This window comes from Camelus ferus, chromosome 2 (assembly GCF_009834535.1).
Source record: "Camelus ferus isolate YT-003-E chromosome 2, BCGSAC_Cfer_1.0, whole genome shotgun sequence".
Taxonomy (NCBI): domain Eukaryota; kingdom Metazoa; phylum Chordata; class Mammalia; order Artiodactyla; family Camelidae; genus Camelus; species Camelus ferus.
In genome coordinates, this window is record NC_045697.1 from 50003686 (window position 1) to 50026417 (window position 22732).

The following is a 22732-nucleotide window of genomic DNA, read 5'->3' on the forward strand; positions in this document are numbered from 1 at the left end:
TTAGGATGTGATGGTAGGAACCCAAACAGCCTCTGAAAGAAAGAGCCTTACTGGGCTCTTGAAAAAAGTTGTCACTGCTCTGAAAGAGCCAGGGGGCAGAAGAGGTGACTTCCCCCTGGTGACAGAAAGAAGGTGGCTTGTAACTATCTGTGACTCCTGAACTACCTTCTCCGTGGAAACTCATCAGTCAGCTTATTTAGAATCCCGTGTGAGTACTCTGACCGAGTTCCCGGGTATGTGTGTTTGTCTGGTCTATTTTGAGATGTCTTTAATGAACCTCCTGACTGTTTTTCAATATTCTTGCTCTTTTCTTTCCTCTTCCTGGTCGAGAGAATAGGTGAGAAGAGGAGCAGGTGGCTGCTTCAGAGTGTGTGGCGGCTCCTCTAGTCAAGGTCACCAAGAGGAAAGGAACAGTATGTCTCGGGGGAATTCTTTCTCTTTCAAAGCACTTGTCTGCGGATGTGGGCGATGGGTGAGGAAAAGGGCTTAAGGGCTGACCTTTGTGTGCGCCCAAATCTCTCTTTATCACCCTGGGGAAAGCCTGCTCCCTCTTCACAGCGCCAGTCTCACATCGAGACTCCTTCCTTCAAACCGCGATGGTCATGGTAACAGACAACTGCAAAAACAAAGCTCGCGGCAACTGACGCTTCGTTACTTGCTCTGTGCCAGGGATTGCTGCAGAAGCCTCGCTCCTTTCAATTCAAAGACTCCTCCCCAGAACTCTGGAAGGCAGGCACTGTTGTTACCTGCATTGACACATGAGAGAACTGGGAAATTAAGGGCTGAGAGACACACGGCTGGTAATGAGAGGCCCCGCACACGGGGGCGTACTCTAGAGGCCACGCCGTTCCCCGCTGGGCTCTCCCGCCGCCCGGACTCGAGTCTTAGAGCCGAGTCCACCGGCGGATGAAACCCGCCACCCGGGTCTGTCCTCTGTCTGCCTGCTGCTGGCTGTCCAGGAGCCGGGGCCCAGCGAGGGGCTGTGTGGGGGGTTGCCTCCTCTTATGGGCGCTGGCGAAGAGGGGTCTAAGCTCAGTGATTCAGTTAACTGGGAGGAGGACTAGTGAGCGGCAGACACCGTCACAGAAGGGCGACCTGAGGAGGGCCACGCCGCTGGTTTCTAGCCTGTGCTGTGGTCAGGAGGGCTGCCTAATGCTTACTTAGCAGTATTTACAACACCCCAGGGTGCACAAGGACTGTGATTTGCTCTCGGGAGTGTGTCTGCGGGTGTGCGTGTGCAGGCATGAACGTGTAGGTTGTGATATGGGGGAGAAAAAAGCGAAAAAGAAAATCTCAGTTTGGGGATACTATCAGTTGGGTGGATCCTAATTTGACCATTATTGAAGGTCGCTTTGACTTCTGGCCTTGAGTGCTGCTTGGATTTACTCCTGTTTTTCCTCCTACTCTACTCCATGCCAAGGGCAGCTAAGCTTATCTCCGTCTGACCCCAACAATCCCACAAGCCTCTCGCGACTGAGCTCCCCAGGCTCCTCTTGAGCTGGGACAGTGCAGCGTGGACAGAAGCCACAGGCAGGCCTCTGAGGTTTTACTACCCAGGGGCAGAGATGAGAGTCAGGCTCAGGGACCACACAGGGGAGTGCAGGACTGGATGGACAGACAGGTGGGCGGGGAAGGTGGGAGGTGGGTGGTACCAAACCCTGTGTTTCTATCTCTAACTTGGGGAAGGGTTTGTGTCTATAAAAGTCAGAGTAGTCTTGGGAAGAGATGTGAATGAAACTGTTCTCTGAAGAATAGACAGGACTTGAAGAGACAGCAGTGAAGGTCTGAGGCAAGAACTAGCCAGACAGAGAAAACACCTAACATTTCCAGGCTTGAAGGATTAGCACTGAACTTGGAGACAAGCACGTTGACTGGTGTCCTCATCTAAAACCTGGGATGATCCCGATCCTCTCCACTTCACAGGGCTGTTGGGAGAATTAGATGAGAGGAAGTGCTTTGTACATAAGGACAGATGAAGGCCTTTGAAAAGCCGGCTCCCTTCACATGATGGCTTAGGAGACTGCGATACTGAGCGACTGAAGGAGTGGTTTGCCTTATTGAAGGTCACACAATTTACAGAGGTGACAAAACTAAGGCCACAGTCGACATAAGACGGTGTAATGGAAATGAATAGGGACCATGAAATGGTTGGGTACTCGGGACAGATCATGGAGAGTTCTGAAAGTCAGAGGCAGTGTTTGGGATCAACAGTGTGGGGAGGGGGGACCACGGAAGTGTTCTGGGAGGAAGCATGATTTGCAGGCACTTTTTCAAGTTCAACTTTCTCTTGGAAATCACCCCCAGTGGCGTCTGCTCATCTCAAACCCTCTTTTTCTAGGTGTTTGCCCTCTTACTTTCTATGGCACAATTCAATAAACTTATTCTAGTATCGAACTAATACTGACAAATGTAGCTTTGGGTAGTTACGCTTGTACATACAAGACAAAGACGCATGAAGTACACTGTTACACTGATGGCTTTATGTGGGCACGTTCTGCATGCTCTCTTGACTGAAAGTCCCTTCAAGCCAAGGATGCCAAGTATATTTCTTTATTTGTCTAGATCCAAAGTAAGTAATGCATAAAATAACTTATTCTTCTGAAAGTGTAGCTATTTTTTAAACTGAACTTTATAAGCAGTTATGGTGCAAAATTAAAACTCCTTTATAAGGCATACAGCTTGCATGAAAATCTGCTACAGAATTGTTTTTAATTAACGCAATCCAAGCTTGTCTCCGTAAGTTAGTCCTTTTTGTCACTGACCCATCCTTTCAACTCTTTAAATCGTTAAATCACTGCTTAGTCATTTCTTCACATGGAGTGGCAGAGGTGAGCTTTATCAGCATGAGTCAAATATTACCACAACTGGAATCTTTTGCTTCATGTTTGTACGCTTAGCTAAAAGCCATTTAGTTAATGGGGATTGGTTAATGGGAAGACTTGGGATTCAAACTTTGGGGCAAGATCTCTGATATCTATACTTCTCCACATCCTGTAATCAGAAACCCTGGTTTGGGGACTGGCTTTACTTTTCTCTAAAAGCATTTTACCTACTTGGGTAGCATATAGTTAAAAAGCTGTATGAGGAACATGAATCTCGGTTAAGATCATAAAAGATTTGCATTTGTGTTTCCTTCTTTCCTCATTTGTCTCCCCTGCAGACACATCAGCTGTACTTTAAGGATGCAGGGGGCACAGGTTTGTAATTGATGCCAACCAGGGCACACAAGTCGGCACAGTTCCTGGGTACCATGGTTTTAAAGTCGCTTGACTTCACTTAAAATTACAACCTTTACCAACACAAATGAAGCCTCTTTCCTGCCTGAAATTTGTCATAACTACCTGTTTAGGTTGCCTGATCCCAGCTTTCCTTTGAACAAGGCTGGGTTTCTAAAAACAGCACACAGCGTGGCTCATCCGCTTTTCCCATAGCGTTAGGACAAGCTGACCAGCACACAGCAGCGTCTGATCTGTGTTAAAATCCAGGAGCATTCCCCTCATCCAGCTCTCCCTAGACCAAAAGGAGCCCGCAGGGAGCGAGACTTCTTCCTGAAACAGGGGCGACCCTTACATCTGAATGCTATTAACCAACTCTCCTTAAAGACTGCTCTGAATTCAGTCTTGGCTTAACGACAGTTCTCAGGGGACATCTCGAGTATTACGCCAAGGGCAGTAATAAAAGCATTAAGAAAAACAACCCAGCAGTATTTTATTTGCTAGAGTACTGTAAACAGTAATACTCAGAAATATGGATTTACTTTGTCATACCTTATTACGGAAGTAAATTTTTTTTTTGCCTTAATCCAGCTCAGCCATATAGGGAACTCTCAAAAGGATATGAGAAATGTAAAAAGATATCAAAATATACCAAGATTTTTTCTTAATGATATTTCTTTTACTTTTCCAGAGTCAACAGAAAAATACTATGTTATTATTTTACAATTTTATTAAAATTTAATAAATAATTATAGAAAAAGAAAGAAAGAAAGAAAGAAAAAAAGAAAGAAAGAAAAGGAAAAGAAAAACAATCCTGGTCATAAAAGTCACTACAGACACCCTTTCCTGCGACCCTGTGCCCTGAGGCAGAGGAGGGTAGGTATCTCCGTTTAGAGTTTAGCAAAAGCAGTTAACAAAAATCTATTCAACTGGTTAGTGTGCAGAAACAGGATTTAACTTTTGAGGCTTGATTCCCCAAACTTATGCTTCTCTACTTTCTGTGATCAGAAGACCTGGCGTGGAGACTAGCTTTACAAACGCACTAGCTGAACAGTCTTGGACAAGCTGCTTTCCGTCTCCCGTCTCCCCGCCTCCACGGCCTTATTTGCGTGCCCCTCTCTTCCTGTAAACGAGACTCGTTCAGTCATTCACGCGGCTGGCTGATGTTTATAGACTACTATGTGCCCAACTTTGATGAATCACTGGCTTCCTTCAGAATGCTTTTACAAATTAAATAGTGTATTTCAAATGCTTTGTCCATCGTGAAGTGCAGTACAAAGGTCTCAGTCCTGGGCGTCTCTTATCCATAAAAACTCTGAAGCCAGGAAGAAACCTTGAATCCAGAGATTTGAGCCAACCTGAGTATTTGAAATGACTGCGGATCTTAAGTTCAAATTTTGCTTCTAGCCTGATCGGGACCAAAGGAATAATGTGATTTTTTTATTGTAGAAAGGAAATTCTAAGAAGATGCATTGAAATGAATCTAACCCTTCCATTTTACAGATGATAAAATAGAAGGCTAAAGAAATTAAAAGATTTGGGTGAGATCAGACTCCATCAGTAGCAGAGCTGGGACTAGATACCTTTGAATTCCTGGTCTGACTTCTTTTAAATTTTCTACCCCAGGTCTCATCCCACGTAAAAGCCTTAAAGCATTGGTGGGCAAGACCCCAGCCTCTGCTTCAGGACAATGTTTTCAGAATTTAAACGTCTCCATTGATGTTTTCTGCCAAGTCCGTATCACTTACACTGTTATTTTCTTAGTATCTATAAGTCATTTTTCTCTAGCTGTTTACTACATATAGCCACAACCTAAGCAACAATAGCTATGAAATGGTGAATTCGATGTGCTATTTTTAGTTTATTTTTTTCTCAAATTCATATTGAAACAAAAGCATAGTTTCTATTAGATCCTCTTGCATACTACCTGTTCAGGGACTTAAACCATGCTTTTAAGAACACTGCTCCAGGAACCCCAGCTTCACAAGGAGACTGGAGATGAGGTGCTGGACTGGGGGTAAATCACTGTCCTCAGAGCCCCTGGAGCAGGGCAGGGAGAATGGAGGGCAGAGAGGCAGGGTCAGCAGGGCCCGTGTCAACGCCTGTCACGGATCTAGGGAATATGGCAGCATCACACATACTGCTTCCTGATGGAGGCCCAGCAGGGACAGCTGTCCTGACTCAGCCACTCCCCGGGTAGCAGTGCAGACATGAACAGAGGCTGCACTTCTGGGTCCATGGCCCTAACTAAGCCCTGATTTCTCTCCCTTAACGTGCTCTGTGTCAGTGTCTGCTTCTCATTCTCCCCTGTAGGACAGATTTGCAGTGCCTGGGTTCATAAGCCTATCATAACTCTTCTGACGCTACTTTATATAATAAACATAACCCAGCCTGGGCTGAATTATAAATTCTACTGAGTTGAGAGAACCATATCTTGTGAGTGGGAATTTCAGCTCTGAGTCAGCCCTACCCCAGATCTCTTGGGAGTTGGGGGACGTGGCAGGGTTAGAGAGATTTCTGAGGAATAATTTTTTTAAAAAAAGAACAGAGAATCCCCTCTATTGTTTGTTCTGGATGAGAAGACGTCTCCTTCTCCTCTTGTGAAAATTCTGATCTATACTGTGAGTAGATGAGCTATGTCATGTTAGGTCATCAGATCCCTTGACAGAAAGGCAAAGATACTTCTATTTAGGAGTCAAGTCAGAGAGGGGAAAATAAATCCCGACATCTCTCTGCTAACTGAGTATCTTTAATGCAGCAAGCATTGAAGATGGCAAAAAGAATTCCCTGGGGGTTTTCCAGCTGGGGACAACTGGCTTCCTTGGCAGTGGCAGGAGGAGATATAGGCTGAGAAGTCAGCCTTCATAGCCTCTGATTTCAACGTTAAGGGGCCACATTAGGGATCTCAACTCTGAGGTCATCTCTTTGTGAACGCCCTACATAGAGGTGCAAATAATGTATCGGAGGTGACTTTTATCTTCATGAGGGTTTTTTGGTTTGTTCTACACCTTTAGTATTTCTTCTGTCTTTTCAGTATTTCTGAGATGAAAATGAGGCCTGATCATGGATTAAACAATACTGAGGGGAAAAATAAACCAGAAAAGTTGGTATATGCCCCTTTTTGAGACTTGTCCAGTCTGCAGGGTGAAGGCTCAGATCCCTTTGGAGTTCGCCAGACTTAGCAGGTGAGACCTTCCACACTGATATCTTCTTGGTTCAGAAGATACAGCAAGAAGGAAGGAAAAACTTTTCAGAGCCTGAGACAGAATCCTAACCCTGTTTGCCAAGCAGTGTGCAAGTTTACCATTTTTATCATGGAATACGGCTGGGAAGCCGAGAGTCGCAGTGTCAGGTCAGTCTGTCCCAACACCTTGACCAAGGGCAGTGACATTAGTATAATTACTGTAGCCCAAGGACCCAGGGATCTCTGTGGAGCCATTAATTTAGCTTTGCCTCCACATAATCAATCACCAAGTCTAGGTAGGAATCTGCTTTTTTTTTTCTTTTAAATTGAAGTATGTTGTGTTAGTTTCTGGTGCACAGCACAATGGTTTAGTTATACATGTATATATAGATTTCCTTTCATAGTCTTTTTCATTATGAGACATTACAAACTATTGAATGTAGTTCCCTGTGCTGTACAGTAGGACCTTGTTGTCTAACTATTTTATGTATAGCAGTTAGTATCTGCAAATCTAAACTCCCAGTTTATCCCTCTACCCCAACCCTGGGAACGGCTTTTGGATACTGTATTTTACCAAATTTTAATTTCTTCCAGGCTCAGGCTCCCAAGGTTTTAGAGTTACAAACTTTGGAAAGAAAATAATTTCCAAACTTTGATGCTAATTAAGAGAAGGAGGCAACCTCTGGCTCTTAATCCTCAACTCTTCAGGGCAAGTGGAGCCTGGGTAAGATCATATAAGCTCAGCTTTTGTATCCTCCTCTTCTATGATTTATTTTCTCCTAGCTAAAAATTTCCAGTTATTTGCACTCTTTAACCCTTTTTCTTTGGATTTCCCGTCTCATGAAAGTGTTACTATTTCAAATGTGAACATAGTTATTTTTCCCTTTCACACTTTTTGGATTATCCTTTTCTGTATTATGCTTGCTATAGGCAGGTGTATAAATGGATCTTCATTACCTAATATTTATAGTAATAATCCTTTTGGGAGTCTTAAAGTGTTTTTCCAAACATTTCATTTTTTCAAAGTTAAAAAAATCACAGTCTAGAAGACTCAAACCCTTGTTGGCACCCACACTGAGAATTAGGGGCCCAACTGTAACAACAGTGACATTTATTTAGTGCTGACTGTGTAAGGGACTCTTTATATACCTGTCTCATTTAATCCCAATAAGAATCCTATAAGGCAAGTATAGTACTATTACTACACTCATTTTATAGCTGAAGCAAATGTGGCACTCAGTGATGAATAAACTTGCCAAGTCTACCATCTAGCAAATGGCAATGGTGAGATTTGAACCAGACAGTCTGATGCCACAGTGTGTACTATTAATAACATTCTTACCCTCCTAGAGCCTGGCTTTGAAATGACCCCAGAATTTCACCAAACAGAAATATGGCAAAGTGTTTTTGATGGCCCACTGCCATGGACTTACTGAGAGTTTATGATTTTAACCTAAGTTCACCTTATTTTTTGAGCTTGTGGTCTACCCCTGAAGGCCTTGAGTCTGATGATAAAAGCAAGATACTGTTAAATAAAATGCTGTCTCTTATTGGCAAATATTTTTCTTTCCCAGGACCTGAGAAACAAGGCATGCTGAGGACAACATCAATTTAGTACCCATTATGTGTTCTCCTGATGCAGTACCCCGGAACCTTTTCTAATAAAGACTCTGGGTTAGTGCTGATCTAGTCTCTTTGCTATTCTTATTTTGTAACTAAAAAGACTCTTTTGAGTCCAGATATTACAGTAAGGGTTCAGTCTGGATATGGGATCAGGTATATTCCAATCAGTTTCCCCAAGGAGCCAACAAGCCATGGATTCATTTATGACATCAGCCGTGCTTATAAGCTAAATCTCATGTTCTCAGTGAAGCATTTCCAAAGTCACTTTAGTCATATGTGACTGGTGAAAATATTTGAAGCCGGAAAAAGGAAAGTGTTCCTTGGAGACAAACTATCTCAAATTAATAAAAGGTGATACTGAGACAATTAAAATACGTGATGGAGCTGTATTGCTACTAGACAACATCGAAGTAACTAGCTGATTTCAGTACCTTGCCATATATTTTTCAAAGGCTATTTTGGAAATATCTTAAAACCAGATTAGGATTTAGTTTTGTAAAAGTAAACCAAAGGAGAATTAAAAAGGTAGAGACAAGAATATAGAATTTTTTTTTACCCAAAATATTATCTGACAGTTGGAGTGCCTTGTGGGAGTTTACTTGGGGTTAGCAGGCTTAGAGGTTTAGCCTAAGCTTAAATAATTGGGCAGAGAAGGAAAAAAAAATGTGAGCGAGGGTTTATAACAATCCATAACCTTGTCAGCCCTGCAGCCCAAAGAGGAGCCAGTATGATGGGAAAAGAGTGGTGTGGCAGGAATGGGGATGGAAAGGAACTCATCATAGCAGAAGAGAGCCCTTTAGACAGTCTGCAATGATGATGGTGTATTAGATGGGTGTGTTTCCATGCACAGGTCTTCAGGACTGAATGTGTGTGTCTCCCCAAAATTTATATGTTGAAATCCTAACCTCCAATGTGATGGTATTAGGAGGTGGGGCTTTTGGGATGTGCTTATGTCATGAGGATGGAGCCCCTGTGAATGGGATTAGTGCCCTTATAAAAGAGACCCCAGAGCACTCCCTCACTCCCTTTAACACGTGAAGACACAGTGCAAAGTCACCTGGCTATGAACCAGGAAGAGGGCCTTCCCCAGAACGTGAACATGCTGGTGCCTTGATCTTGGACTTCCTAGCCTCCAGAACTGTGAGAAATAAATGTTTGCTGTTAAATAACCCAATTTATGGTATTTTTTTTCTAGCAGCCTGAACAGATTAACAGGGGAAGGTGCTTAATTTTTCTTTATTTTCAGTTTAAAGGTTAGGATGTACAAGGCTAATATGTGCATTTATTATTTTTAAATACAGATATTTAGTCATTCAAAGTCATTCATTTACTTATTCATCAAATATTTATTGAGCACTACAATGAGCCAGACACTGCTAGCTGCTGGGAATTTACCTGCGAGCCCAAACAGACAAGACCCTTTCCATCATGTACCGGAAAGAGCAGTGTAAGCCCTGAATAAAGAGCCACATGAGTAAATGTATAATCACACACCGTGAAGAAGAGATACAACTGAATTGTGACAGTTTGTAACTGGGAAAACAGAGCTGGACTAGGGGCCCCAGCAGACACTTCCTGAACAGGTGATGTTTGAGCCCAGACCTGAGGAATGATTTAGCCAGGTGAAGTGATGTGCTGTGGGAAAGTTCCAGGTAGAAGCATCCAGATGAGGAAAGGCCCTGTGACAAGAGGGAGATCTGCAGGTGCGTGGAACTGACAGACAGCTGGTATGGGAGATGCAGAGAGGGAGGGCTGCGGGGCTGAGATGAAGCAGGCATGGCGGGCAGAGGCCCAACCCCGTGGGGCTCTGTGGGCTTGTGGATTTCATCCTAAGGGCAGCTGGGATGTTGTGGGGGGGGGGTGAGGTTATGAGTGTCCTGATCAGATTTATGTTTAATCATCATTCTGGCTACTGTGTGGAGCACTGGCAAGATGAGGAGACTGGTACAGGGGAGGATGTGAAGGGGCCAGATAGGAGGCTGTTACAGTGGGATTGTGGGAGCTTTGACATGAGAGTGAGAATGAAGAGAAGTGGATGAATCTGGGAGCTACTAAAGATTCAAATCAACAGTACTCGGTGATGGAAAGAACACAGTGAGTGAAGGAGGACTGAACTAGAGGATGTTGGCACCATTCACTGTTGGAGGCCAGGCCTGGGCACATACAATGATTTAATATTTGCAAAACTGAGCTGAAGATAGATGCAATACATTTTAGGATCATTGCTTCCTGATATATTCTGGGCAATTTGAAAGAATCTGATCTGTAAATGTTTAACATTCTTTTACTTTTTCTTTGTTGTTGTTGTTAAATCATCATTTCCCCCTTTACTATATTAAATACCTCATCTAAATATAATGGTCATTAACTCACCACAATACATTTTTTTACTCCTCAAATTTTTCTATGTATATTTAAAAAATCATTCCTCTCCTTTTGTAAGAGTTAATTCATTTTTCAAATCTGTATTCATCCTAAGAGTTAGTCTGGAGTAAGGAGGTGTACAGCTCAAAGTCCCTCGCAGCAGGAGAGAGATAAATTAGGAATTTGAGATTGACAGATACACACTACTACATATAAAATAGATAACGAGGACCTATGGTATAGCACAGGGAACTATATTCAATTTCTTGTAATAACCTGTAACAGAAAAGAATCTGAAAATATGTGTGTATGTGTGTGTGTGTGTGTGTATATATGCATAACCGAGTTTCTTTGCTGTACACCTGAAACTGACATTGTAAAACAGCTACACTTCAATAAAAAATAAAATTAAAAAAATAAAAATGGAAATAATAAAAAATAGCAAAAAAAAAAAAAAGAAAGAAAGTCCTTAGCAGGTATGCACACAGAGAAGGGTAGATATCTGTGTCCCTTCTTTCAGGGTGTTTTTATCGCAGTTCATACTGAATAACTATGGAGTCAGACTAGCAATTTGAAGTTCAAGGGTCTTCATAAACTGTCACAATGATGAGTCCTTTTTTTTTGTTAATGGCAAGTGTAGGACAGCATAAGACCAGTGGCCACTTGGATTTTAAAAAGAGAACAAAAGAGGATATCTCCTCTGCAGCAGGCAGAGTGACTGTAACTCTAAAGTTTGCACACACAAGAGTGGGGGCAGTTGAGTATAATTTGGCGTGCAATATTGAGTAATCCCTCCAGCATTTGGACAGCGCCATTCAATTAGGTTCCCGGAGCCACAAGCATACCGTAGTCACAGTTTCCACCCTGAAGAGCTCTGATTTAATAACATAAGATGACCCATATATAACACATCATGCCTCTCTCTCTTTCTCTCGCTTCCTTTAAAAGCAAAACAAAAATGGAAAAATGAAAATGAAAACTCGTTCCTTCCGCACAGCCGCCTTTGGCCGGCTGCTGCTGCCACCTGCTTCTTCTCTCGGGCGGCCCCACCCCCAGGCCCTGCGGGCAGCACCATGCGTTTGATAACATCCCATATGCGGCTCTCTCCACAGCAGTTTTGGAGGGCACAGGTCCTCCTCAACTTTTCATTTCTATGAATGCAGGGTGAATGGATGTGGCAGGAGAAATCCTTGGCTTAGGGGCACTCAGGCAAACTAAATTTGAATCCTGGCCTGGTCCCTCCTGAGGGAACTTAAGTCGCTTAACCTCCCTGAGCCTGTTTCACCCGTCACCTGTAGAACAGATACCGTCCGGCTCACCTCACTGGAATGTTCTGAAGATTAGATGAGGGTTCACCTGTGTCAGTCACTAGCCCAGTTCTTGGATCAGATATATTCTCAGTAAGTCTCATAAGAATATGAGTCTCATTTCTTCTGCCTAGGATACTTCTAATAAACAATTTTCATGGTAAGACAAGCCAAATAAAAGCCCCTGAAAGACTGCCTCTCTTGTATTCAGTTTACAGTGAAGAGCTTGTAAAGTCAGAGTAGTGAAATGACAAGATCTGTCAGTGACAATGGCAAACCAGAAGCCAGGTATAAACTGATCTATGTGTTTCCAGTCCTGAACTCCCTGCAATTTACACACACATATTCCTACCAGTTGAACACTCAAAATATAATTCTCGACATTTTCTTCCCCTGATAAAAAGCCTTTGGTGGCTATTAGTGGCTTGTCAGGGAAAGTAAATTTTCTCATCATGCTACTCAGGGTCCTCTAACACTTGTCCTGAAGTCTTCCTTCCTGTTTCTTCTTCAGTCTCCTCTTCCACACATCCTGGGATCCACCAAACTAGACTACTTGCCATGCTGTGCATGTGTGGCACTGTAAACTCCAGGAGGGAGGCCTCACCAGGTACTTGACTCACAGTGAAAGCCAAATAAAAGTTCATTAAGATGGTGGACATTCTTCATTATGATAAATACAATAAAAATAATAATAGCAATCACAACAGCAAAATAATGATAATGATGCTGATGATAGCAGTAAGTAATAGTAAAATAACAAGCACAGGCATAATTGAGCCATTACTCAGTGGCCACTATCTTGTACATTTCCTAGTCCAACTAAACCTTATAATAATCCCATCATTTGGGTACTACCCTTATCCCATTTTATTGATGCAACTACCAAGGAACAGAGAAATTAAATAACTTCCCTGGTATTGGATGACTGACCCTTCATTCATTTATTCAACAAACGTGATTGTGGGTCTGACATGTGTCAGCCTCTGTTCCAGGGTTGGGCATGTAACCTACATCTTCCTCTTTGTGAACAAGGTCCCTGGTTTCACAGAGCTAACAGTCCAGTGGCAGAAAACCAAATAAATGAGATACTGTCAGAAAGTGGTAAGCGATCAAAAGAAAAATTAAACAGGGTAAAGAGGTCCATGGTGACAGGATTATAATTTCAGACAGGGGATGAGAAAAGGTTCCTGAGGAGACAGCTAAACAGTCTTTCCTGATGAGCCATTAAAGAGCTGGCAGGAGAATGTTTCACGCAGAGGCAATGCAAGTGCAAAGGCCCAGGGGCGAGGGTGTGTGTGGTATGTTCAAGAAGCGGTAAGATTGCCAGTGTGTTTGCAGGTGGAAGTGGAAGCAGGTGAGGGCAGAGAGGCAGGGCAGGTTCAGTGTGCGAGCACAGCAGGCAGGACACAGACCCCGGCTTTTGTTGATTCAGAAGGGAAAACAAATGGAGTGTTAGAGCCAAAGAGGGACGGACTCTGTCCTGGGTTTTGAAAAGGGTTTCTCCAGTGAGGGCATGGTGAGTAGTGAGATCAGTCACAGGAATATTCAAGTCCTACCTATGAGAGATGACAGACGGGCGAGAGGAAATTGGGTTCTGCAGGACCAGATGTGGAGTATGTGAGAGAGAAAAGAGTCTGGGATTAGTCCATGGATTTTGGCCTGAGGAATCAAAAGAGGGAGGAGGGGACTGAGGGGTGAGGAAATCAGTAATTCATCTGACCTATATTACCTCTGAGATGCCCAAGAGCCGCCCAAGTGGAGGATATGAGTTAGTTGACAGCTGGGTGTTGACACGTCTTTAGTTCAGTGAAACAATACAGGGATAGAATTTTACATCCAGGAGTTATCAGCACGGGGATGGTATTTTAAGTCATGAGACAGGATGAGATCATCTCAGCAGTGAGTGAGGAGGGAAGAGCAGAGCATGCGTGTGGCTGGGGGGAGGAGATGGCAGTATTGAGCCTGGGGTGCTCCACTGTAGGAAGGTGAGGGGGTGAATTAAGGCGACAGACTGAGATGGAGCAGTCAGCCAGGTAGGTGGTGAAACAAGAGAGGGGTGTCCTATGGCCAAGTGGAGACAGTGCTTCAAAGATGAGGGCAGTGACCATCAGTGTCAAATGCTGCTGATAGGTGGGGCTTTGCCAGGACTAAGACTTAACCCCCAGAGCTGGCAGTGTGGAGGGCACAGGATACCTTGACTCAAGCAGTTTTTGTGCATGCAGCTGCTGGCTGAATTCTGAATCCAGGCATGTGCAGCTCACAAGTGCCTGAATCTCCCCCGAATTCTCCTGGGGTCCTAGCTCTCCCCACCTCTTACAGCTCAGATCATGTGCTCCCTCCCTCCATCACAGACCCTGCCCTCACCCCACCAGTCAAATTTAACTCCCATAGCGTTTGCCTCTTTTTAGAATCATTCATTGGTGACTATGTCTGGATACTGTTCAGTGGATGAGTCCTTGGATTCATAGAAATATGCTATGTGAATTCATACAGAATAAGACAAAACGCTAAACAAAAATGTAGTGTTATTACTGCCACTCTTGAGGCAGCACAAGAATCTTCAAACAGAAACATCCCCAAACAGTCATCTGTGAGCACAGCATCACGGGGCGCTGCTCAGCCTGCTGGGCTGATGGAGAAGCGGAGGAGCAGTGCTGCTGATCCGAGAAGTGGTTGTGAGGATTGTGGTTTTAAGGATCTGGGCTCTGCCACTGGGTGGTTTGACCTTGGGTGAGGCACTCCACACTTCTGGGACACGATTTCTCCACCGTTGAAATGAATGGATTGCATCACATCTGCTCAAAGATCCTACCACCCACTTTCGTTCAGTCTCAGATCAGAAACTAAGGAATGGTGTTAAGAGTTACTAAAAAAATGATACAAATTCTATTTACAGACCAAAAACAGACGCAAGGACATGGAAAACAAACTATGGTTACTAAAGGGGGAAGGGTGGGGCGGTACAAATTAGGGGTTGGGGATTAAAAGACACACATTACTATATATCAAATAGATAAACAGGGAACTATTGTATAGCACAGGGAACTATATTCAATTTCTTGTAATAACATTTAATGGAAAAGAACCTGAAAAGAAAAAAAAATATATGTATATATATGTATAACTGAATCACTTTGCTGTACACCTGAAACTAACATTGTAAATCCACTACACTTCAAAAAAATTTTTTTAAAAAAGCATTACTTAAGAAAGTGCCCTTTCTTTTTATTTTAACTATAAAATTTCAGAGGACAGATCTTGTACTTATTAGTTCTTTGCATCAAGCACAGGGTCCTGGTTGATGCATGATAAATATTTTCCGATTTAATAGGTCATAGGGGATAAACCCTCTTGGGTCTATGATATGTACACTGGCCATGCTCAGGGATCTCCCTCTAACCTGCCACACCTTCCTCTCGAGTCATTCAATCACTCCTTTGTCCATTTACTCTGGATTTCCTACCGGGGGCCATATTCCCTAGGACTATAACGCTCTGGTTAATGACCCAGCTCTGTCACTAATTTTGTCTCTTAGCCCTGCTAGCTTTGAGTTGAGGAAATCAAGATACATGGTCTAAAACACAAGCTGGCATATTAGAACAGGACTGTCTTGGATGATCTAGCCCATGAAACTGAGACTGGGACTTGAAGAAAGCAGTAGGTTGTGTCAGATGAGGGAGGTTAGCTAAGAATTTGTGCTTGGTACTGCTATCATGTCCATGGTATCCCGGAAGGCAGTAAAGTGAAGAAAGGGAGACTGGTTAGAAAACTGAAGACATGGTACCATGCAGGTGGCAGTGAGGTCTGAATTAGGAAAGAGAGGAGATGGGGCCACTGCCCACAAACCTGTTCTTGGATGGCACCTTTGTTAGGGACAGTCCTTGGGACACTGAGTCAACACTCAGTCTGATCCAAGTACCTAGTCTTTAATGGAGATGTTTCCTGCCAGCTGGGAGCATGGAAAATATCAGACAGAAAGTGGTGGAAAGCAGAGACAGGAAGTACACTTCTAAATGCCACGTGATAAGTGCAGGCTGGAAGTGCAAACAGGGCACTAAGGAGGATGGGGCTGCACAGAGGAAGCTATTATTGAACTGCGCATGTCAGATTCTCTCCTTTTGACCCTCCAGGTCCAATTCCCACCTTTCTCCACTCTGCTCTCCAGGAAGTTGACCTGTATGGACCACAGTGGGGTTCCTTGTCCTTGGCTTACCGAGTTGCACATCAGTGGTGGGGGGATGGAGGGCAGAGTACTGATTCCCGTCACCCCAGAGGCTAACCTTGGGTTAGCTGTGTCCGTCGCCCAAGAGTCACTGCTCCTCCTAAGGTGGTCTTTTCTGCAAGAGTCTCCTCTTAGGTTCTGGTTTCTGGTCTCTCCCTTGAGGCCTGACTCGTGACAGCTCTGCAGTTATGATCCCCCGTGGTTTTCTCACATCCCAGCTGTACCTTTGTAATTCTTTCCTTTACCCCAGTTTGATTGTATCTCTCTTTCTTGTTGGGACTCTTACTGATATATACTGGGCCTTTGAAATAAAAAATTGCAATTCTTTGGGACTTTGCCCCTAGCAAACTGTGAGCTCTTCCGTGAGAATTATGTCTTGTTTATCTTAAGTGCTCTCCCTCTCTCCTTCCACGTCTACCAGGGTTTCCATTCACAGTGCTTGTCTAGCAATGGTTAAAAGATGTTCATTTCTCCTCAGTCACAGCATTTCTTTGACCTCAGCTGGTCATGTGTGGCTCTGTCCCAAATATTCTCCTCGGAGTCCATGCCCCTGGCAGGACTACTCAGGGAAGGAACGGTCTAAAGTTCCATTTTCCCCTCCCCTTTCTGACTGATATCACCTTACTGTTTCTTAATCAAGAGGGCAAATGTTCCCACTAAGGCCTTTTCCTGCCCAGTGCCCTAAAATTTAAAGTCTTCACGTCAATGTCAGATGCAAGTGACCTCAGAAAAGACCCTAAATCTCTCTCCATCGTAATTTCCAAGATTGCAAATTCAAGATAAAAATAATACCATCTTCAGAGGGTTCCTGGGAGAATAAAAACAAATGTGACGTTCCATAAGATTGATTGTCTTTCCCACGTATCAGTGACTCTAAAGAATAAGCACATTCTCTCCAACCCCCCACCCTACTTTTTTGCCTGAGGTAAACACTTCGTCAATACATTGAGCAAAGTCATAATAACAACTGACATTTCCTGAGTACTCACTCCCTGCCAGGGACTGTTCTTAGCACTTTATATGTCATTTCATTTAATCCCCACAAGAACCATGTACAATAGAGCCTATTTTATGCTCATTTTACAGATGAGGAAAAAATAAGGGTACACAGGGATGAAGTAATTTGCCCAAAGTCAGGAGCCAGAGTTGAAACCTAGGAAGCTCAACCCAGAGCCGTGCTGTTCATCCCTTCGCTTACTCAGCTTCATTCATTTACACTCCCTGTGACCTACGCAAAGACAAACCGTAAAGATTGGCTGCAATTAATTAATTATCTTGGGGAAATTATTAAGAGACTGAAAATTTGTGAAGTTTGCTCTCTTGGACATTCTTGTGCATTATAATTCAGCACAGGTGTTGCACTCCAAAATTCAAATCTAACCCATTGTGTTTGGTTAACTGAACGGTACTCATAGCATCTTAGTGGCGTCAAGGATACCGATGTTCTAGACACAGACTCACCTGAGCTTAGCGCATGCTCCACTTCCTGCATGATCACCCTGGGGGAGGCGGTGGTGGTCTCGATGTCTATCAGCACACAGGTCACTTTGGCTGGCACAGTTGCTTGGGGTGTCGTCTCCGTGAGCACCAGTTCAGCTGAGGCATGTGAAGTAGGTGTGTGGCTAGAGCTGTGCTCCTCCGCTGGGGACTCTGGGGTGGTTGGGGCTCCGATGAACTTGGTGCTGGTCTCAGTCGAGGTCTGATTGGTGCTGACGGACGCAGAAGGAACCTCTGGCAGTGAGGTTGATGGGGGTGAGGGTGATGAGGCTGGTGCTTGAGGGGAGGTGAGTGCGGGAGACTCAGTGGGGGGCTGTGACCCTGTAGCTGGCACCCTGGCCTCAGGAAAGTCCGAGCTGTGTTCCTCAGGCGTCGGGGTTGAGTGGGCTCCACTGCTTGTTGGTGAGGGGTCTGTGTTTGTGCCTTCCCAACTGGAGGCTGGACTGGTGGGCTCCTCTTCTCTGGGCTCTATGGAAACGTTCTTGGTGGGTGGAGATGTCTGGGCTGATGCTGTAACCGGGAGGACTGAGTTGCTGGGCGTGTCACTGGCTGGGGACGCAGGAGGACTTTGTGGAGAGCTGGTCCAGACTGTTGTCAGTGGAGTGATGCTTGCAGGAAGAGAAACAGGTGAGAGGGCAGATGCAGACACGCTCTGTACTGTCAATCCTGTGGAAGAGCCAGTACAAACGTGGTCAATGTTTGAAAACCTGCACGGCAAGGCTGTTTTATAGCAGTTCCACAGGTTTTTTTCATTTTACACCGTGCCTCTGCAATTGTGAAGGTGATTTTGAAACTCCCCCCACCCCCAATTGCTCTCTTCTCCCTTTGTGACTATGGGTAGGAACCAGAGTGAAGTCTCAGCAGGAGCAGTTATGGGTCAGTCAACGCAAATTCAGCCATTACATGGCGTGAACTAATCTTCTCTCCTGCTTACTTAAATCTGTGCTCTTAAAAACTGAGACACTCTGCAGAACTGACTTGATGAGAATTTCTCTGGATTGCTCTAGGGTCTGCTCCACAATGACTGGGGATGCCCAGCCTGTGTGCTGAGCATGGGGAAGGCGTGGTTGGTGAGCCCAAAGCTGGAGGACCTCACTGATTGGCTGGTCCTGTCAGAAAAGTTCACTGATTGATTGGTCCCTGTCAGAGGAACTCACTGATTGGGTGTTCCTTGCTTCCGGGTTTTGAGCCCTGCAACTACGCACAGGGATGCAAAGGGTAATGGGTTTGCCCCAATGGGGTGAATAAAAGTGTGAGCACATTTCCTGTTGGGGAAAAAAGAGGGAGGTAACAGAATAAAAGCCTAGGGGAGGAAGGAATCTGAAGTTTGGAAATATTTTCTTAGACTAGAACCTAGTTCTCCCAAATTCTAGCCAAGGGTCTTTACCATCATGCCATTTTAGCAAATATTCTCTTTCATGTTTTGTAAGGCTTAGAGTTTCCTTTCTGAGTTTCCTTTCTTCTTTCCTCCCTACCTCCATTTGCCCATTCAGTTCCATTCATTCATTCATTCATTCAAGTATTTAATAAATGGCTTCTAAGTACTAGTGGTCTCCTGGACACTAAATTTATGATTTCACTCTTCAGGGAACTCTTGATGCCTCCCCATATCTCTTCCCATTCCTCAACGGGCTTTCCTCCTACTCATTTCTATCTCAGTGGATGGCACTTCCTTTCCATTGGCTACTGAGTTCAAAATCCAGACATCATCCTTAATGCGTCTCTTTCCCTCACCACTTCCCCACCCCAACTCCCATCAGCAAATCATGATGACTCTACCGTGAAAATATATCCAAATCCAATCCCTCCTCACCACCTCCCTTATTATCTCAGCATCACCTGAGCCACCAGTCACTCGCCTGGACAATGCCACAGGCTCTTAGTTGGTCTTCTAGCACCCAGGTTTCCTCCCTTTCAGTCTACTTTTCACATAGCAGCCAGTATGATATTTTAAATTGGTAAATCAGATTAAGCAATCAAAACTCTCCAAAGATTGTACTTAGAATAAAATCTAAAACTCCTCCCCTATGTCATCATCCCATGTTCTCCTCATTTCCGTTGGTCTCTACTCAAATGTCACCTCCTCTGAGACTTCCTAGACAGTCCTAACTAAAATCATTCTTACTTCAACCCCTTGCTTATTTTTAAAAATTAAAAACATTGTATATATATATATATATACACATATATAAATGCTATATATATAACATTTTAACCATTTAAAGTGTACAGTTCCTTGGCATTTAAGTACATTCTCATTATTTTTCAACCATAAACACCATCCATTTTCAGAACTTTTTCATCTCCTCAAACTGAAACTCTGTATCCATTAAACAATAACTCTCTATTCTTCCCTTCCATTCCTCTCTCCAGCCCCTGGAAACCACTATTCTACTTTCTATCTCCATGAATTTGACTGCTTTGGGTACCTCACGTAAGTAGAATCATACAATATTTGTCCTTTTGTGACTGCCTTATTTCACTTATTAGTACAATATATTCAAGTTTCATCCATATTACAGCACATGTCAGAATTTCCCTCCTTTTTAAAGCTGAATGACATTCTGTTACATGCATGCACCACATTTTCTTTATCCATCCATTGATGGGCACTAGGGTTGCTTCCCTCTTTTGGCTATTGTGCAGTTCTGAATACGAGTGTACAAATACCTGTTTGAGACCATGGTTTCAATTCTTTCTGGGTACATACCTAACAGTGGAATTGTTGGCTCCTACAGTAATTCTGTTTAATTTTTTTGTGGAACCATCATAGGCTTTTCTCTTTTTTTTCACTTCTGTTTTTCATAAAATAAATAAAGTAAAGCAATTTCTTCCTGAAACTACATATTCTTTATTTGCTTATTATCTCTCTTCTCCCAGAGTATAAGCTCCATGCGGGTGCAGGGACCTGGTTGTATTCATTGCTGTTTCCTCCAAGTCTAGGACAGTGCTTAGGTCATTGTAATTGCTCAAAAAGTACTTGTGGAAAGAAGGAAGGAAGGAAAGAGGGAGAAAAGGAGGGAGATAAGAAAGGAGGGTGGAAAAATGAATTAACTTAAGAATTTTATTAAAAAAAATACCCAGTATTTCTCTACTCCCTTTTACATATCATATCGCTTAGTATGGCCACATCCATCAGAGCTGCCTCAAGGAGGGCTGCCTATCTGGTGTTGTCTGGGGGCAGGAATCTTGCTTAAAATGTCAACCTCTGTCCTTCTACATGTCCATGTACATGTGCCTGACGCGTTGTTAGGTCTTCAACTATTTAACCCTCCAAACTCTGGGGAAATTTTCTTGGGGGTAGCATATAGGTAACAGCCAAACATGATCTATATTCACAAGGAATAAAACATAGGCTAGATTTTAGCACAGAAGAAGGGAAAGCAGAGACATGCAAAGAAATTCAGGCACTTGAGATTAAATCTGCTCACTTCTTCATTCATCTGCACAACAGATTCAGTAGCTGATGGGAAACTGTGCTACAGAGTCTAACCTGAAAATACAGTTTTCTCAATATGAAACTGAATCTAACACTTGGATTGTTATCAAAACTACTGGCTTTATTTTATTTAAAAGGAGTTGGTGAAGACTGTAAACCACAGGAGGGATTCTCTCCTAGTAAACAGAGGGGCAGACCTCCCAAATTAAACCACATAATAGTCCATGTTTCTATGGTGGACTTTGGGCAGCTGTGAAGTGTCAATAATTTCAGGATGAATACAGACCAAGGGATCTTTGAAATATGGACAAAATAACAGCTGGGACAAATATTATTAAAACACTGAATCTTCACATATGACCTTAGAGCTTACTGGCTCTGCATCCTCGTAGCTCCCATGACTCATTAAAGATTCCGAGGCCAAAGGGGGAAAAAATGACAATGTTTAACTACTGTTCATAGTATCATATAATATATGGGCAGATGGAGGTAGAGAGAGCCTCAGTCTGGTAGCTGAATCAGTCTTTGGAAGCTTGGGATGAATGGGGAATGAGTCATATGCAAAGGAGCAGGACTTCATTCATTCATTCATTCAAGCTTTCACTGAGTAGTTTCTATGGCCATGGCCTTGCTCTTGGAGAGTTCACTATCTAGCAGGACAGACAGGACATCCAACTTCCTGTAATATGATGTGATAAGTGCCTTGTGGAAGTAAATGCAAATTGGAACGGGAGCCCCAAGGAAAGATGAATATTCTGTATGGAGACCATGGAACGCAAAAATACACAAAAGTTATTTTCAAATGACATTTAGAAAAGTCACAGAAGAGATGACATTTGAGTTGGTTCTGAAAGGATGAGAACACACAAGGTGTCATTAAAGTATATGATGTTCAGGGTGACACGTGTATTGTCATTTCCAGTGGAGCTAAAAGCTGTATTATGGAAATCACTATAGTGCTGAAAATGACATGCTCCAGGAATTGGTTTTGTTGCTGGAGAAGTTCATGTTCTTGTTTTACTCTGATTAATATACCTTTTTTTTTTCTCATTTTTCAAAATGGAAGTATAGTCAGTTTACAATGTTGTGTCAATTTCTGGTGTACAGTATAATATTTCAGTCATACATATACCTACATATATTTCTTTCCATATTCTTTTTGATTATAGGTTACTACAAGATATTAAATATAGTTCCCTGTGTTATACAGCGGAAACTTATTGTTTTTCTATTTTATATGTAGTATTTAGTATCTACAAATCTCAGACTCCCAATTTATCCCTTCCCACTCCCTTCCTCCTCAGTAACCATAAGTTTGTTCTCTATGTCTGTGAGTCTTTTTCTGTTTTGTAAATAAGTTCATTTGTGTTTTTTTTTAATGATTCCACATATAATTGATGCCATATCATATGGAAGTTTTCTTTCTCTGTCTGGCTTACTTCATTTATATGGTATGATAATCTCCAGGTCCATCTGTGTTGCTGCAAATTTCATTCTTTTTTATGGTTGAGTAATATTCCATCATATACCACAACTTCTTTATCCCAACTCTGACTAATACACTTTTATAACTCCTACCTTTCCTGCTTCCAAAGAGGACTGAGGAGGTCGTTCATTTTCCATGGCTACCTCCTTAGTTATTTAAAGTACTTTACAGTCTAGTTCAGGTAATTCTGACTCCTAACAAAACAACAGTGCACGGAATTAGGGGACAACACTGATTATCTTCACTTGAACAAGGCATTAAAAGCCTCTTCTTTGCCTTATTTGTTGTTGCATTCCAAATTGCTCTGAGTGCAGGAGGGTGGGTCTTCTTTCAGCATGAAGATACTGTGACTACCCTAGAGAATGCCTGCTGTCCTAGTCAGCTCAGGCTGCCAG

The 22732-nt window shown here is 43.1% G+C and overlaps 1 protein-coding gene and 1 long non-coding RNA gene across 3 annotated transcripts in view; one reads left to right on the top strand and one right to left on the bottom strand.

Moving 5' to 3' along the window:
* LOC116656873 overlaps positions 1 to 8636 on the top strand; it is a 37736-nt gene extending 29100 nt beyond the window's left edge. Inside the window, exons 2-6 of one of the 2 annotated variants that reach the window (XR_004311890.1) lie at positions 338 to 413; positions 3907 to 4091; positions 6250 to 6400; positions 6994 to 7123; positions 7974 to 8636. This is a non-coding gene — a long non-coding RNA (uncharacterized LOC116656873). The remainder of the gene's footprint in view (positions 1 to 337; positions 414 to 3906; positions 4092 to 6249; positions 6401 to 6993; positions 7124 to 7973) is intronic. The other variant, XR_004311884.1, reaches the window with a different exon arrangement.
* The window catches only part of PARM1 (prostate androgen-regulated mucin-like protein 1), a 96477-nt gene that overhangs the window by 16712 nt on the left and 57033 nt on the right, over positions 1 to 22732 (bottom strand). Inside the window, exon 2 of the mRNA XM_032457984.1 lies at positions 17377 to 18078. Within this exon, the coding sequence (XP_032313875.1) occupies positions 17377 to 18078 (702 nt within the window). The remainder of the gene's footprint in view (positions 1 to 17376; positions 18079 to 22732) is intronic.